Below are 18703 nucleotides of genomic sequence, written 5' to 3'. Positions count from 1 at the left end.
TGAAAAGGGAGAGTCTATATTTATATTCTTAGATAGTTCCATAATTTTTCATTTCATGCTTCTATATATATTATCCTGAGCTTTCTGTCACCACAGATAAAGACATTTCTTTTGGCCCTAGAAATAAAAAGACAATTCCTTATTGTCTGAATGTAATACAGTCTTCATTGTACTATTCAACCCTTTGTTTATTTATTTTTCATTTTGTGAAAAACCCTGGGTTAGCCCTTCTCAGATTTTTGCTTATTTCTGTGTAACAAATCCCACACATTCTAAAGGCACTTTCTTTAATTCTTTATTATCATGTAATATGTTTCCATGGTATCATATACTATTAGTGTTTATGAGACTCAATTTTGAATTTTTTCCTTTTATTCTTTCAAACAGATACTTCACAACCTGACCATATAAAAGTCTGTCACGCTTAATCTATAGAATCTATACATTTCATTCTCGACAATGCAAGTTTTCAGAATAAAGACAGGGAAATCAGTTTTTTATTGACAAATTTCGGTAGAAGATTGATGCACTAGGACAATTACCTGTTTACTTAGAGCCTCTAAATCTTTTCACTTGGACACGCTATTTTCTTTTTGGATTACTGGTGAACACTACTATTTTCTACTTAATTTCAAAGCACAGTATTGTGTTATCCATCATGGAACAGGACCATGTTCTTAACCTACCATCAACAGAGCCTGTATTTTGAATTATTCCAACAGAGGCAGCCAGTTCCTGTGGAACTTGAGTGAGGTGGGAGGTCTGTGGTCATTTGATGTGGCCAAGTAACTAGCTCTAATTGGACTCCAAAATATAGTAACCCTGGCCCTTTTAGTTTTGTGCTCTTACCAGATGATTAACCAACAATGAAAGATTTTATCAACAAGACTATTTCAGGGTATGTTCAATGAGTAAATGCTTAATGCTCATGAATGAGGCAATGTAGTTGCAGAAGAGCACTGAAACTACTATTTGGCATTCGTGCCCATTGCCCTATTCCACCATCTTACACTAAGGCCACAGAGCTTAGTGACTGTAAGTACATAATGGTGATGGATGGCTGTTTGATTCTTGTAGCCTAAGAAAGACAAGGGTCTGGTTCAAATCTCATGGGGGGATACTTAACATATTTGAAAAGCATATGGGACACATTAAGAACACAAATTGGTAGCTACACATGAGGGTTTACTGCTTTTGTGCTTCAAGGTTCAGGAATGGAAGAAGGACTCTGGTACCTGGTAGGAGGGAGAATTGACTTATTGTGAGAATGCTGGTATTTCTTACATGACTTTTTATTTTCCTTACATGCTGGGTGAACAGGAAGTAATAACAGCTCTATTTCTCTGTCAATATAAAACTTAACCCTTCATATAATGCTACCTTTGAAGACACAGAATATATCAGACTCTATCTATCTACCTATTAACAGTTTAAATAAAGAACTGTGTTTGACTTGCTCTCAATAAAAGTTTGTGTCCTTGTTTTTGGTGCCTAGATTTTATTTTTTTTAATCTGCCTTTTAAAATTTAAAAGAACCCTTGCATATTAGCAGCTATTGAGACCATCAATAAATACCATTTCAGAAATCAGGAGAACACCTCATTTTAATTCATTTGCATTATTTATTTCAAAAAGGTCTTAAAATGCTTGTATATGAAATTGTAAAAAGAATTTCTGATGGATAGATATGTAATGTTCATGAGACATTTCTATTATTTTTACAGGAACTGAACTATTGTTTTAGATACATCTTAATTCCAACAACTTGAAAAATATATATATCTTTGTAGTCATTAAGGTAATACATTGCTGTGAACTATGCTGACACTTTTATAGTAATTGTTTCTACATATTTACATGGTGGAGTACTTTTGGCACACTTTCAAATGGAGAACAGACATTTGAGTTTTTCAAAATGATAGGAAAAACATTTAAAATAAGTAATAATAGAGAATTATGGAAAAAGATGAAACACCAGCGTATCATGAAGAAATACGTCTGGCCATATGAGAAAGGCATTATTTCTTTTAAAGCCTAAACTTTCATTTCTCTATAAAAGCAAGAGGGCTATAAAAAGTAATGTCAAAAGTTACAGCAAACATTTGTCCATATTAAAATATCAGACAGTAACATAATAAATATGAATACCAAAACGTGTACACAGCTCATGAAGAACACAAGGTAAGTAGAACATACAATTGACATAAACACAATGACACGGGTAGTAATGAGCAGTGGAAATCACCCGGATACGTGGGAAACTACAAAATCAAAGCATTTTGTAATTAACCACCAACTTGAATGAGTTTTGGTTATGAATTTGGAAAGTAATTGAATTTTTACTTAGAAACTTAAGATTACATATTTGATTTATTCTTTATAGTAAACTTGGTTGGTCAGAGGCAGAAAAACTGGGTACCTAAAAATGTTCAAATGTATTCCAAATTCCTTTCTACTCCATAGTTTCAATCTAGTTTTTCCACTAACAAATATTTTTAGGTAATCAATAACAAATTCACAAATTTAACCTTTGCCTTCCCTTGTTTTTATGCCCAGCTTTTATAGCTAATACGTATAAAACTAGCAACATTTGGGCAGTCGTTTGAAGGAGAAGAATTAACGCATGTGCATAAACCTAAACTGAATCACAAGCATCCTGATAATTTAGAGTTTGGTGACTCCTTTCAGGTCTGGAAAAAAAAATACCCAGAGTGAAAGTCTGTGTGAGATACTTTTGTCCAGAAGGCCAGATGCAGATGAAGCTCTGCACTTAAGAGAGACTTAAAAAAGATCCCAAAACAGTTCTTAAGTTTTCTTTGTTAGTTAAAACTCTTGGTTTTACTTTCTCTCAATTCAAAGCATAAAATATAGAAACATGCCCATAGCCATATATATATGTTTTAGTTTCAACAGCTAATATAAAGACTTTGTATAGACATTTATAACCAATATCCTTGAACTGGGAAAACCTATCAGTCAATAACAAAATAGAAAATCTCAGTTTTCAAAGAAATTATTTGTTACTTATTTGATGGCTACTGTCGTCATTAGAAACTCAGCATATTAGAAGTTGCTCTGTTTGCTGGAAAATGAGATTTTTGTGTTTTTGCAAAGCAAAGATTCACATAAACTTGAAAAGAGACTCTAACTGTAGTGATAACTATTAGTTGACCCATTAGGTTGAAAACAGAGGCATTAAATCTTAGTGCGATGGTATTTTTTTCCTTTCTTTTAGGCACGGACACCACCAACACCTGAAATTCTACCCATTAAACCTCATCAGGAGTAGATAATACTTTACATGGCTTATTCAAACCTGACCATGGAATGGCTATTTGCCAAAAATGGATATTTTTGTACATTAACTGTGGTTAGTGTTCCTTTTCTCATTTCAAGGCATCTTGGCTCGTAGCAATTGTTGAGTAAACTTACGCAAAGGTTGCTGTAAAAGCATTATGGTGACAATCTACACATTGGAATGAAAGCTACACGACTTGGTTTTTGTTTTAAATTAAAGGACTCCAGTTTTTCACTTTCCACCTCTGTTCAAATTGAGCAATTTGTCAGCTTTGATTAATGGTTGGGGGAACAAAGAGTTGGTAATATCATTCACAGAGAAGCAATCTCTCTATGTCCACTTCTCCCTCTCATACTTGTTCTAGGAAATGGAAAGGAATATGTCCTGCATGAAGTCAAGGAGATAGACCACTGCGAAGTGTATGAGGATAACTATCCTTAAGCCTACACTTCAGTTGTTTAACAGAGAGGGGCGCAGCCTCTATTTCCTGTCTGTACAACATGCAAGAGAGAGACCAAAGAGGTGTGACTCTATACCAAGGGATTTTAACTGAGCCCACCTGAGTTGTCTGTCCTACTTACAGAAGAAATAGAAAGAGGAGAAGAAGGAGGGGGAGGAGAAGAAGAAGAGAAGGAAGAGGAGAAGAATCAAAGAATCACAGCAGCATGGTTTAGTGAAAGAGGCTTACCTTTTTTTTTTTTTTTGAGCCCAATAGAATGGAATCTGGGTTTTAACTCTTACTAGTGGGACGACTTTAGACAATCCCTCTCAGCTATCCTCGTCTGCATAATGAGGAGAATGAAACTCCCCTCACTGAGTTGCGCACAATAGTGAGATGAGGCACAAACAGTGCCTAGCACATAGTAGGTACTCAAAGGTACTTAGTCCCACTTCTTTTCTCTTTACTCCTTGTAATTTTCTTGTTTTTATCCAAGTTCTTGGGGCTTTCTTTTGAGACAGAATTTCTTTTCTGCGTTTGAATGTGAAAGTTAAAGATGTTACAACAAATCAAGATGGTACTATCTGGTGCACCTCAACTCCATTCTCTTGCATGAGAGACCCTTGAAAATCATTCTAAGCCATTCATGAAATGAAGGTTGACTGGAAAAATTGAATTCCTATACCCCGTAACTAGTATCTTTGCTCCTCTACAGTTCCTAAGGCAATTCTAGAGGCAAGGTGTTAATATATAAGAAAGTATTTCCAAATTAGAGTTCAAAGCTAATGATACATTGTGATCATAGCACATGGTGGTTTTTGCCCTTGTGAATGACAGTTGATTAAATGTTGGCAAGAAGAATTGAGCAAATTTGAGGCTGGTGATAAAAAACAGTTGTATCAACAACAGCTGTGTAATCCTTCAAGAGAGTAGGGTAGAATCTCTAGGTAACTGTTGAAAACGAGAAAAGAACTGTGCAAGCTGGAAGGCTCAGAAGAACTCAGACGGTTTGGTAAATTAGTTTTTGATCAAATAAGTCCTGTAAAATATTATCAACTATGTTTGTGTTCAAGGTAACAAGATGCAGAGGCATTTTTTAAAGAAAAGGCAATAACTTAAGGTAATCCAGGGAAAACTCTGAAGTCCCCAAGAACAGAGCCCCCTATTGAGGAACTTGGGCTAATTAAGACCCTAATGTGTCCCAGCCAAGGGCTTATCTTTAGAAGTACCAGAAAACCTAGAGGCATTTATACTTTTGTGAAGGTCTTCTGAAAACAAAAATTAGAGGGCAATGTTTAAAAGAATGTTGGTAGTAGATTTCACAACTAGTCAATACTCTTACAGTTAGGTCCATAAGATTCCTAACTACTGCTTAGTTCCTTGCTTCTAAGAGTAATTGAGCAAAAACATGGTAAAAGCTGTTTTAAAAATTCTACCCAGGGCTTCCCTGGTGGCGCAGTGGTTGAGAGTCCGCCTGCCGATGCGGGGGACACGGGTTCGTGCCCCGGTCCGGGAAGATCCCACATGCCGCGGAGCGGCTGGGCCCGTGAGCCATGGCCGCTGGGCCTGCGCGTCCGGAGCCTGTGCTCCACAACGGGAGAGGCCACAGCAGTGAGAGGCCTGCGTACCTCAAAAAACAAAAACAAAAAAATTCTACCCACGAACAAATATGTGATGTATGAAAACAGTTCTTTGTTATATTGACAATATGGATCCAAATATAGTTTCACATATTAAGTATGTCAAGGTAAAGCCAGGAAGAGCATACACTGAACAGACCACAGATGGTTCTTTTGAGCAAAAACATTCAAATTTCTTCAGCTGGTATACCCAAAGGTAAGTGTATCGAAAACATAATTCATCTTTTTGTGAACAGAGTTGACATTTTTGGTGGAAACTCTTTTTGAATAAAAAGAGATTCTTTAGACTGGCAGAAAACCTTTCAACATTTTTCATTTACACAAAGCATTGCATGAGGCATCCAGCATATTTAGTTTGGTCAGCAACTCAATTAGTCCTTTGGCAATTGACTTGTGTTTTATCCCTCACATGGCTCTGTTTTGAAAATAATTATCTCATTTTCTACTCATTTTCTTATCTCATCTGCAATGTCAATTATTTACATAAAACATCTTAAATATGTTACAAATATGTAAAACTATTTCCCCTTCCAACTCTTAGTTATTGTTTTGCTTTTGTGTAATTAATTGGGAGTTAAAATTTAAACAGGAAATCAGAACTAAAGGTGCCCAGTTTTACCATCAGCTCAACAGCACAGGTTTGTTTGTTTGTTTGTTTATTTTAATATTAACAGGAATATAGCATGATTGACCTCCAGAGACCCAACCCTAACAAAAAAATTTATGTATATCTTTCTTAAGAATGTTGTGGAGGAGATTTGGTTAGGCTAGTGGCCCTGTCTCTGGAGATCCAAATTCTAATCCTGATTCTCTCACTAACTGGCCTGGGATTTTGGGACAGGCCATCTTCCTTACCAAAATGAATGCAAAGGATATTAGGATTTCTAAGATATCTTCCGGTATGCCTAAGTATTGTCATACCTAAGATTATGTGCTCAATTTGGATCAAAGAAATATTGGAATTTTCCCCAAATTTATCAGTGTTATCTTGAGGTCCACATCTAGGACTTTATTCTTTTCTCCCCCCACCCCCCACCCCATAGAGGTGCCGGATCCCCTCCCGTTTTTGGACAAGTCTTGGACAATTTTTTCTTAACTCTCTTCCTAACTGTTTTAAACTCATTCTCTTCCCCTTTCTTTATGTTTCCCTCACTTTATTTCTACCTTGAAATCTTTTAGAGCCCATTTTTAGCATTCTCCATCCCCGTGAATGCTGCTGAATAGTAGTATTTTCACATAAAAGAACTTTCATATTTTTCCGTGCTCTACTTCTGCTTTACTCATTTCAACTCCTCTTATTTGGTCCCACATCAGAGTAGGTTCAATGATTAAATGTATTTTTGGTTACTGCGGTGTGCCGTGACCCAGCCTCTATTTCTCTGCATTTTTTTCTTTCTTTTTTAATATCCACATGAGTCTAGAAGTTACTAGTATGGCCATTTTTTAAAAGTGCAATTTAAAAGCACAGAATGAATGGAAACAACATCCATGTCTAGAATCGAATAAGCATGTGACTTCCTCACTTAAAGTTTTTCCACTGACTCAGATTGGGAAAAACATTATACAATCATCTAGATCAAAACCCTGCCATCAAGGAGTATTGTATCAATACTATTTCAAACTGTTAGGTAACCATGCATGTAGTGGGGAGGGATTTCACCAAGGTGAAAGCTGTGTGTTTCTGAGGTCTTTTAGCCTAGGAACTCAAGTAATTTTCTTTCTTTCTTTTTTTTTTTTTGATGAAAAAATAGCAAATAAAGGATCAGCTTCTCACTGATTATACCTACTTGTGGACCAAAAGAGCTGGTTATGATCAAACTCAGCCTTCATGAGTATCATTGTGCTTCTCCAAGTACTTCCGTCTTCTTTTCCAGTTACCTGTTACATGGCATGTGGAAACTTGAAGGCTTTGTTCCAGCACAGGGTGGAAAGCAGGCAATTCAAAAGCCCATCTAGTGCTGAAGAAGGACTCCAATCTAATGTTGGACTGTTTCCCTGAGTTAACTTTTGGTATCTCAAATATTGTGATTTTTAAAAAATCTTCCGTTCAAATGTTATTAATTTTGAAAATTTTGAACTAGCATGGAGAAATAGTCACCAAGTTCATTGTCATAGTCACAGTGTCTAATAGATTTACTAGATAAAGACATCAGTTCCTCCTCAGTCTTCATAATATTTTTCAAATTTCCACTTTTGATATGGCTTCACTGGGTCACAAGCAGCAACTTTCAGGGTCTTCTGAGAGAAATTTCCTTCTAAGCATAACAACTGGTGATAGTTTCCAAAAACAATGTGATTCACCTGGAGAGAAACACGATCTGAGAATGAGCCACAGACTGAACTTGACAATCGTGATGTAAGAAAATGAAAACCAATAAAAAATTAGGTAATTACATTTTTGATTTTTCAGGAATTCTCCTGAACAAAATTAATAACATAAACACAGGTTTTAGGCAGTATTAAGTTTGTCTTTATCTCAAACTAAGTTCTCACATTCTCCTAGCTACAAGACTTAATTCTTCATGAGACAAAAGATGAATTTTCTGATGATATGGCTGATAACTATATTATTTAAAGGAAATAATTCCAGATGGCATTTACTATATTTGATCGCTGGCTGCCTCACTGCTGGTAGTAAGAAAAAATACACACCATTATAAAAAGTGTGTTGGTTAATTTCTTAAGTCTGTGACTTAGAATGCAAATTTGGAATAAAAAGTGCTAGAAATGATGTATTTTATTTAAGAGTTTCCTATCATGATCTCTGAGAGTACATAATACCTGATGTCCAGAAAGTCCAGACGTGATTAGAGAAAGTCATAGGTATTTCAGAGGTTCTATTATTGCTTAATATTTATTGAATGTCCTAGAAATGGTCGATAACCTACTTAGAACTTGCTCATGGGTTTATAATTTTTTCACTTACCAATCCTCTCAATTACCCATGACTGTGACAAAGATCATTCTAATTATATATATATTTAATTATATATATATAATATATATATATATGTTGTTTTGAAATGCTTTAAAAATTTATCAAACAGGGGTGACTTCATAATAATTTATTTTAGAGATGCTCTTACAAAAACAATGTCATCCTTGTAGGATTTTGGGAATATGATGCTTGAGTATGCTCAAGGTTTTGTAAAAGAGATAACATTGAGAAGATCATTCTGGATTTTCTACAATGTTCTGCTCGTGGGTGGTAAAGAGGTAACTAAATAACTTGTCCCCAACAAAAAACACAATGTAGAAACCGGTATTGGAGGGGCATTCTATATCCAAATCCTAGACACCACCTGTGAGACTTTTCCTTTTAGGTGGCCACAGTTCACAGCATTTGAGGAGGGGTGACCTAGAGGACACCTTTTAAATGCAGATTCAGAAATGTATAATTTTAATAGCTCACTGGTGTCCGGGGTCAAACTCACTGTCACCCTTCCGCCTTCCATGAAGCTCTCAATGCCTAATGCTTTCTAAAAGAAGAGACATGTTCCTGTTATTCATAGTCTTATTCTCCATTTCTTTTGTTTTTTAAGACTTATACATCTTGGGGGACCTAGGAGGTTTAGTATGAAAACTACCAAAATACTGAAAAAAGAAGAAAGATAATTGTCAAGATACTCATCTCCATGACATCTAGCGTCGTGAAAAGGGGAACCCAAGGCAGAAGGCAGCTATGTAACATGTTACAAAGTCATAGGCACAAACAAGGTAGGGGAACAGCTTTCTAATTTTTGCCAGCTTAATTTAATTACCTTATTTGCAAATTGGCTTACCATTAAGGAGACCAGTGTTGGGCCTATACAAAAATCAGCGAATAAAGGCTTAAGTTCTCAGTGGGCCCAATCCAGTTTATAAGTAAGCCCTATGTAATTTAAGGACTGTCAGCTCCTAAATATTTTCTCACCAGCCTAATATCTTTTCTGATAACAGATTCACTTCTGAAGATGAGAAATGTATTCTTTTTCTCATTCGCAATCTCAATCTTTCCTCCTCTCTCTCTCCCTCTCTCCCTCCCTCCCTCCCTCCCTCCCTCCGTATCTATCTATCTATCTATCTATCTATCTAATCTATCTATTTATCTATCCATCTACCTATCTCTCTCCCTCTCTCTATCGCTCCTCTTTGCCACAGGGTTAAGAAAGCAGAAGGTAAAATGTAATTTATTCAATATGTGTTTACAGATTTTTTTAACACTATGCAACGTGAAATTAGCAGCTCACACACTGGTAATTCCTAATTTTTCTGAATAACTCGACAATAACCATCATCACTAAAAAGAAAAAAATATTGTCCAGAAGGAACTGAAATATAACAGGGATGATCTATAGAAAGAAAGATTGGAGGAGGTGTTGCTTAGGTCCTAATTTTGATCCTGAGCAGGAAGAAAAATGTCATGAAGAGAACAGTCACTGGCTGTGACATCAAAAAGAATGGAGGCGCTCCAAAGAAAAATGTGTGCTTACTTCGGGGTTCATCCCTGAGCAAAAAGATGGTCTCGCATACTCAATGCATTCAGTGGATTTGGTGGCTACCTGCTAGTGAGATAGCAGAAAATTTGAGAAGGCAGGCTTGAAATTATTCCTGCCACTCCAAGATCCTACACCAAAGCTTATGACTTTGTGTCCTATTAAAATATAATTGGGGAAAACAGAAGACTTTGAGAGTGAATAGGATAGAGCACAGATGTTCTGGTAAATATTCACAACTGGACCTCTGGTAAAACATCCCCGATTTGTAGTGTGAAATAAAATTCATATTTATGGCAAGACAAGAAAAATTTAAACATAAAAATTCTTCTCTGCCCTTTGGCCTCCCCTCTCCCCCATCTATGCATTGTGTCTCCGCATTATGCATTGACCGAACCTCCGCCATCTGCCATCAGCAGGAATACCTGCTCAACCATAAACAACAACATTCTTCCAGCATCAACAACTCCTTAAAAGAGAACAGTCCTTCCTGATCTTGTGAAGGGTCACATGACCCACCACGACGGCACTTAAATCTGGATTGTGTAAATTGTCAATAATTCGTTATTTAATGTGCAGCCCTGTGTCTCAAAAAATTTATATAAACTGTGTCTTGACTTCTAACAGGCAGAACAGTTCTCAGAGCTTTCTGAGATGCTCTTTCCGGGTTATAATCCTCAAATTTGGCTCAAATAAAATTTTCCAATTCTTTCTTAGATCGACTGGTTAATTTTTTGTCAACAGTAGCATGGGTATAAATACTTGCATCACGGCTGGTTTCAAGTTACCCATGTGACATTGCTGAATGTGAAGTTGGCAAGAGCTGTGCACAGCCAGCTCCCCCAGGCTGGTTGGAGTTGGCTCCAGCACCCGCTCAGAGCCTAGGCCTCTGGGAACCAGAGGGCATGAGAAAGTCTCTCTACACGGAAAGGAGGCAGGATGCGGAACCAGGTTCACACTAAGTGCAGGGCTTGTGGGAAGCACACTGCTTCTCACTTTTCCCATATACTGTCCCTGTAAACTTTCCTGGTAACCAGTGAGAACCAATTCTAGTCTATATACCTTTATTCTGGCATTATTAGTTGACTGAAGCAAATGACTTTTAGAAACAAAGATGACAATAGCAATTTAACCAAAAGAACCTGGTGACTGTTCTATTTAAAATAACTGATTTGAAATAAATTTTGTGAAAAGAATAAAAAAAGACTCGACAATTTATAGAAAATATCTGTTTATCTCTCTGTATGAACTTTCACACTGTCTCTATTGTCCCAAACACATTTAAGGCTTCTGATTGAGAAAGCTGACAATGAGGGTTTTATGTCCCATTTAATTGAAAGCTGGATTTGTGGTAAGCAACAGGTGCAAATATTCTCTTACCAGTTCTGGATGAAAGACGGATGTTGATTTATGCAGCCATTTTAGCCCTTTGTTTCTGTTATCACAAGGGTGCAGCCTCAGGGCTCCGTTATCAGGGAAGGGAGCTAAGCACCATTCTCCTTGTTTAATAAGTCTTAACCAGGTGTAATTAAATTGTTGAAGCTGTAGGTGAAATGAATAAGAAGGTGACTTCCAATGGCACACACAAGTAGCAGCTTTGTCAAACGTTTTTGTTAGCAATGCTTAAGAATATAGGCACTCTAGTCAGATGTTCTGTGTTCAAATCCTGGTGTTGTCATTTTCAATTCTGACCATGTGGGCATATTATTTACCCTGTCTAATCTCATTTTTATCATTTTTAAGTTGGATAGCTATAGTGTCCATCTCAAAACCTTGGGGTAATGACTCTCAAGTGTTGAGCACACAGTAAGGCCTCAGTAAGTGTTAGTTGCAATAATAAAAGGTATTTAGTACAATTAGTATGTATCTGCGAATGGATGTCATTTTAGGTGTTCTGAATGCCAGACTACCTTGGTGCTTGAAGTATTGGAACATTCAAACCACCACATAATTTAGGCCCCTGGCCATTGGGGCTACAGGGAGATCCAAGTCACAGTCCTAAATTACTTTGATGGGAATTATTATGTTTCTTTTTTTTAAGACTAGACATTTCGACTCCTAGAGGCTTTGTTCTATTATAGGAAAGGTTAAAAATCTTTCTTTGCTGGTAGCATAAGGAATCACCAGTTTGCTACTGCGTCAGCATCCCCCAGTTCACAGGAACGGTTCTTGGAGATGTCCAGTTTTGGGGAGTTGCCAACTGTATGTCTAAAATAAATACTGTTTTAGGTAATGGAAGGATGTTTTTAATTTTTATAAATATTTCTCTCCAGTTTTCTTACAACCTAGTACTGTCTGCCTGGTCAATATACTCTAAATGTCTAGGTGTGTGGGAAATTTGTTGTTTTGCACCAATGTAAACATATTTTAAGAAAATAGACTGCTGGTAACATCTATCTAAATACTTTTATCTAGTGAATCATTTGTAATATAATTGAGATTTAACTTAGATTATCAAGTATGTTATTGTATTAGAACTCTCCATTCAAAGGGTAGTACCTGGACCAAAATTAGCATCTCCTGGGAGCTACTTAGAAACGCTGAATCTCACTCCCCACTATGGACTTATTAAATCAGAATCTGCATTGTAACAAACTCCCCAGGTGATCTGAGTGCACATTAAATTTGAGAAGCACGAACATGTCATAATACAAGGATTTATGTGGCTACTAGGAGAAGCTAACTCTTACCTTGAAAAGGGACATTTCAACTGGTAGAAAAGTTAATAACTAAAGAGACATTTTAAGTAAGGTGACGGATAGGGCTTGATGGTTCAATCCTAGGGTTTTATTCCTTTTGAGCTTTTTTGGTTGAATGCTACAGTCACTGGCTTAATATTAAGCCTCATTAATTCTGCTAAAAATAAGTTAACTTCCTCCATGTTCCTTTACTTTTTATTACTCAAACCAACCAAAAGAAGCAGAAGCTAAAAATGAGTAACAAGACAAAAAGGAAGATGGGCGTTTGTGAAAAGCAGGGGCTCCATGATTCATACTTTTTGTCTCCTAGCATCCCTTCGAGAGACTTAGTGGTTATTGAGAACTTGGGTTTTCAGATAAAATACTGGTTAATCAGACACAGAAAGTCACTATAATGATGAGTCTTGAAGGATTGCATTAGTTAATATTTTACTCTCATATAATTTGGACTGCTTATGGTTTTGTTTTACAATTTACTACTTTATTTCCTCTTTGAATTGTTAATACGTGAAAATTACTTCTTTCAATTGATTTTTGACACTTTTCTCTTTCCTCTGTCTCCTCTTTCCTAATTAAGAACGAATTCCATTAGCTTCAAGTTTACAATCCACAGCTGAATTATAGCAGCTTTGAATTAAGAGGTAGAGATGGGATGTGCTTGAAAATACAAGCAATACCTCTAAGTCAAAGCAAAGGAGTAAGTCTTGGCAAGCCTAGATTCTCATCACAAAAAATTTCTCTGTCAAAGAATTTACCTGCAATTTTAGGGGGTGAGTTCAACTCCGGAATGTATGTTCCTGTGAGTCCTATTTGGTACCCAAACTGATAACTGTCCCCACAGAATGAGTTGTTAGGAAACATATGTTGGAGAGGGAGGTGCTATCACTCAGAGCTCACCTCCAGCCCTGCAGAGTCCTTGCTCTGTTCTCCCTGGCCCTACTCCTTCCCCTAAATATTGTGCTCTGAGTTTGTTGAAATTTTGCTTAGAGTTTTCCGCCATGGATCATGAATTGCGCAATTTGTATTACTCCCTTAAGATGTAGGATAACGTGTGTGTGTGTGGGGGGGGGGTGGAATCAGAGAGTAAAATTGCTCCCTTAGATTAATTATTTAAAAATATGTACCATCTTTATTTTCTTTATCATTTTGTCTTTATACGTAATGAGTTACTTTTCTCATTTTTGTCTTTATTACTATAACAGTGAAAATTTGTGGAGCAGCAAATGTTAGATATCCTTTTACAGGCTTCACATGTGTTTTCTAATTCTATCCTCCCACCAGCTCTGGAATAGGCACTATTATCACTGCCATTTACCTAAGGGTTAAGAAATTTGCAGTTGACACGCTTTTTACAAGTGATGGAACCAGAACTGTGTCCCCGGTGGGTTGACTACAGTATCAACTACAGTTGACCTTTATTCCCTCAGTCACTGTCTTTTACATTTAGAAGTGGACCCTGTTGTCACCAACCCTATCATTACACAGAAATGTAGGAACTAATTATTGTTTCTGTAGGCGAAAATGAATTTCTCAAGTGAATGATGAATGTCATACCCTGCACCTATCAACTACACCTGCACCTACTATCAACTGTACCTACCATGAGAGAAAAAACCCAGCTCAGCATACCTTGCTGCTCCCATCACAGTCTTCCAGAATGGCTGTGGTGTTTTTGATGGAAATGCATTTACCCAAGGCCTCATTAATAAGCTAGGAAGCAAAATATAAAACATGCGTTAAGAAAAGATATTTTAAAGTACAACAAGACATTCAGAAAACACAGAACATAAAACTATAATAGGGTTAAAAGATAGTTAAGTTAATAGCATTACTTAGCACTATACAATTTTATTGGTTGCTGTCTCTAACCGAGACATAATGTAATCTTGCTAAAGTACAGCTTCAATCTGTCAATTTAGGCCTGTGATTCAGCCACAGAGCCAACAGAGGCTCTTAATTAACCCTTGCCTGGAATGCTGAATAGGAAAGGAGAAAAAGGTGGCATGAAAAGTAGTTATTTTCTTGTCTCAAGTTTGTCTGATGCATATATTAAACGTCAGTGCACATACTTGCAATTTAATCAAACCAGCGGTTATGGGCTCTGTTCCCTGGCTGACCCCTCCAAGCTATTCGACTGCTTAGGCACTGAATCATAGATAAATTGAGTCCTTCAAAAACAGCAGATTCCAGCTGACTCCTGGTCGGAATCTTCCTAATGACTCAGGCAAGCTACAATTCATTACAGGAAAGTCACGCAAGTTAATACAGAGCAAAGCTTAAAGGCATTTTCTGGCAGGCCCCCAGGTTTTTAATGGATTTCTAAGGTCCAGTATGGAGGCAGCTTTCTACAAGTCACCATTTAATGTGGAAAAATATTGATTTCCTTGCTCCCTTTGACATTCTGGGCAGGTCTAACGAGATGGTGGGTTAATAGCACAATTTGGGGGCTTCCCTGGTGGTGCAGTGGTTGGGAGTACGCCTGCCGATGCAGGGGACACGGGTTCGTGCCCCGGTCCGGGAAGATCCCACATGCCGTGGAGCGGCTGGGCCCGTGAGCCATGGCCGCTGAGCCTGCGCGTCCGGAGCCTGTGCTCCGCAACGGGAGAGGCCACAACAGTGAGAGGCCCGCGTACCGCAAAAAAAAAAGAAAGAAAGAAAGAAAAAAAAGCACAATTTGGACTTAGATATCTAGAAGAGCTGTGGAGAGCTAAGTGTCTACACAGGGAAGCCCCCTGTGCTGGGAAGTGGGGAGGTCTTTGTTGCCAGGGACTCTATTTGTGTCCTTTCTGTTCCAGGGCGCCTAACAAAGGGCTCTAACCCTGGAGCGCCGTAGGACGCAGGCTATGTAGCTCACAGAGTTGCCAGACTTCATAACGCAGTGCTCAGTGGGTTGGTTCTCACTTTTACATGCATAACTTTTCTTGTGAGAAAGTTAAGGGGCATCTTTAGGGTCCAGAAACTGCAGAAAAAAATGTAAAAACAAGAGGGAAAATTGTAAATGCTGGCAAGCAGGGGACCAATAGTGAACATGGATAAGCCAGAGCTGGAATTGAGGTCGTCCGCACATGATGGGAAGCTAAAAAGTTAGACCCTCAGTGGAATGGTGTACTGGGAAAAAACAATTTACCCATTAGCACAGGGGGACAAAGGGGAAGCTAGGTTCTCCCATGGGAATCTGAAACCTTACATCAACCTTCATTTTGGTTTGAGATGCCCACTTACACCACTAGCATTGGCTAGGAACACTGATAGAACCCTCAAAGCACAAAAATAAACATAAAAATCTACCAGTTTTGTTACCTCTGGGGTGACTGGCAAGCAAAACATTTCTAGAAGAACAGAATCTCCATCAGAAATCCTCAAAGGAAGCTCTATTCACAATTTAAATTGTGACTAGACAATGACAAGTTTGGGAGGAGACAACCCATCATTAGTAAGTGGGAGCAGTCAGAACCTACAGAAGGAATCCACCACCATGAACTTCAGAGAAAGGGTTAATAAATAGAAGTGCACAGAGGTAGAATACTCCTGGAGTTGAGAGAAAGGAAATGCTGTCCCAATTGCTCTCTGGATCTTAACAGAAATAAATATAAACTCCTGTACTTGTAGATTATGCAGAAAATATCTTATCTTCAAATGAATTTGGAAAACTCTGGCTTCAGTACAGTTGAACAGGTTGCCTTACTCCAGAACTTCTCAGAACCTTCGGTGCTGAGTGCAGGTTAATGTTTAGCTCGCGGCTCTGAAAGGCAATGTGGTACGAGAGTTTGCCAAACATTTGACCACGGAATCCTATTTCTGACTGCACAACTAATAACTTTGCTCAGAACAGTGTTTGGGAACGCCTGGTTTAATTGATTTCTTTGTATTTATTTCTCACAATCCCTTCTTCTAAGCACTGAAAGGCTTAGAAAGAGAGAAAACTTTTCTATCCCTTGCCTCCCCTCTCCCACTTCATATGAAGATCTGTTTCCCTTCCCTTCTTTTGGAAATTACTGGAGAAACTGCTTTCCTTCATATAGGAATGGTCTATGAAGTGCTAAGGAATGGTTATTCTTTATCTCATTATGAATAGTTTTGAAAACTGGTTTTTAACTTTTGATTTTTTAAAAATTATATCCATGCTTTTATTGTAAACCATGTCAATCTTTTTTTTTAAATTAGGAAGTACACAAATTTTAAATTATCCATTTTGAATTATTTCATTTCCAACTTAGGAGGTGGGAGTTCCCTATGGTTTATCTCAGAGTTGTTAAACACTAGGCTAGAAGCTGTTTGCTGAGTTTTATCCAATATAAATACGAATTATTGGTGAGGTTCTTTTACTTTATTATTTTCAAATATTTTTGGTTCAGTGAGAAAAGATTTGTTCTTATTTTTAAAAAGTCAAACTTTCCTCAGTGTGTAGGTTTAAAGAAGGGAAAAATATGGAGCAAGTAAAAAAAAGCTGTGGATTTTATTTTCTTGGAACTTTACACGATTATCTATCCAAAATAATGGTCTAGTTAATCTTACTCTGAATTGCCTGGAGAAAGGTTTTTTGTTTGTTTGTTTGTTTGTTTTAATAGTAATAATACTCCCTACTGGTTGCTTCAGAAGGGAGCAAATGTCATTTTATTAAAATTTGTCTAAGGAAGGCAGCAAATAGGGAGGAAAATAGAAAGAATTTGTTAAAATCATTTAAAAAATATTTTCCACATTTTGTTGTATTAAAGCTCAGGCATCAGCGGAAGGCTGTTTCATTAGGAGAGCTCTTCAAAAATTTCATGGGAACTATTATACAAGCTAGCCTCAAAGAGGAGCAAAAGATAGTTTTTTAGTTCCCTCTGGTGGTTAAAGTTCAGTAATGCTCTTGCTGAGATTCTGTGTTGTTAGGACAGGAAAAAATTACTACGGTGATAATTTCTTTTTATTTTATCCTGCTCAGGAAATAGAGTCTTAAAAATGTAAATTTATTTTACAAGCATATTATTTGAACAGTGTATTAACCCAGGTTATTCTTGCTAATGAGTTATCTAAGATAAAATATCAGGTTGAACCATCTGAAGTAGTGACTATCGCATTTTGACCTACAAAGGTGGCAATTATGTCATACACAAACAGATTACATATACTTATTTGTCAGTTGAATTTTATAAAAGCAGAACAAATTCTCAGACTGGTTTCCTCTCTTTCTCACTTTTCTGGGATCTCCTTTATATCATCAAGGGGAATGGCTTTACTAAGTGTCCTTGTCATCAGGAGATTTCCTAGGCAGAGAAAAACTGGGTTTGTACAATCCACTTTCTAGGGAAAACTGAAAAAATATGACCTAAAAAAAGATTAAAAATTTGCATTACAGGAGAAGACCTCTAGGTCAAGGCTTGACTAACCATCTCTAAACCCAGTCTATGGTAAGTGTTCTCATATCTTGTCTTCTTCAAATTAAGCCTCGCTCCTAGAATGGTTTCGAAATGGCTTTTTTTTTTTTTTTTTTTTTTTTTTTTGCATTACGCGGGCCCCTCACTGTTGTGGCCTCTCCCGTTGTGGAACACAGGCTCCGGACGCGCAGGCTCAGCGGCCATGGCTCACGGGCCCAGCCGCTCTGCGGCACGTGGGATGTTCGCGGACCGGGGCACGAACCCCCGTCCCCTGCATCGGCAGGCGGACTCTCAACCACTGCGCCACCAGGGAAGCCCTGAAATGGCTTTTTGTTTGTTTTCTCTCTTATTTTTTTTAGAGCTTCTCTCCTTCCTTGACTTTTCTTAGCTTTGTACTCCATCCAACCTATCAAGTTTGGCTTCTTTCCTTTTGGTGTGTTACCTTGTGCCCTGGAATTTTCCCTGCTATTGTCTGACAATTTCTGTTATTTTCAATCCCTCTTTGAAATCTCTAAAATTCTAATTAAATCACGTCATGCCATTGCTTAACCCTACTCAGCAACTTCCAATTACATTCTGAAGAGAGAGAGAGAGAGAGAGAGAGAGAGAGAGAGAGAGAGAATCCTTACTCTGCCCACAAGGACCTGTGTATGCATCTCCTTCCTCTCTCTTCACCTTCATCTGGTGCCATCCTTCCCGCCTTCGCACCCTGATAACAACATCCATCTTCTTTCCAGTTCTTGAAATCCTCAAACTTTCACCCGTCTTAGAGTTTTTGCACAAAGGGCATCC

At 37.7% G+C, this 18703-nt stretch overlaps 1 protein-coding gene across 1 annotated transcript in view; it reads right to left on the bottom strand.

Moving 5' to 3' along the window:
- Positions 1-7537: 7537 nt before the first annotated feature.
- The window catches only part of GALNT5 (polypeptide N-acetylgalactosaminyltransferase 5), a gene marked incomplete at both ends in the record, with an annotated part of 36469 nt that continues 25303 nt past the window's right edge, over positions 7538-18703 (bottom strand). The window contains 3 exons of the mRNA XM_082840848.1: positions 7538-7678; positions 11233-11394; positions 14181-14261. Coding sequence (XP_082696974.1) covers positions 7538-7678; positions 11233-11394; positions 14181-14261 — 384 coding nt within the window. The remainder of the gene's footprint in view (positions 7679-11232; positions 11395-14180; positions 14262-18703) is intronic.

The sequence above is a fragment of the Leucopleurus acutus genome (assembly GCF_964270905.1).
Source record: "Leucopleurus acutus genome assembly, chromosome: 6".
NCBI lineage: Eukaryota > Metazoa > Chordata > Mammalia > Artiodactyla > Delphinidae > Leucopleurus > Leucopleurus acutus.
Note: the sequence above shows the minus strand (reverse complement) of the source record. Positions and strands in the feature narration are given on the sequence as shown.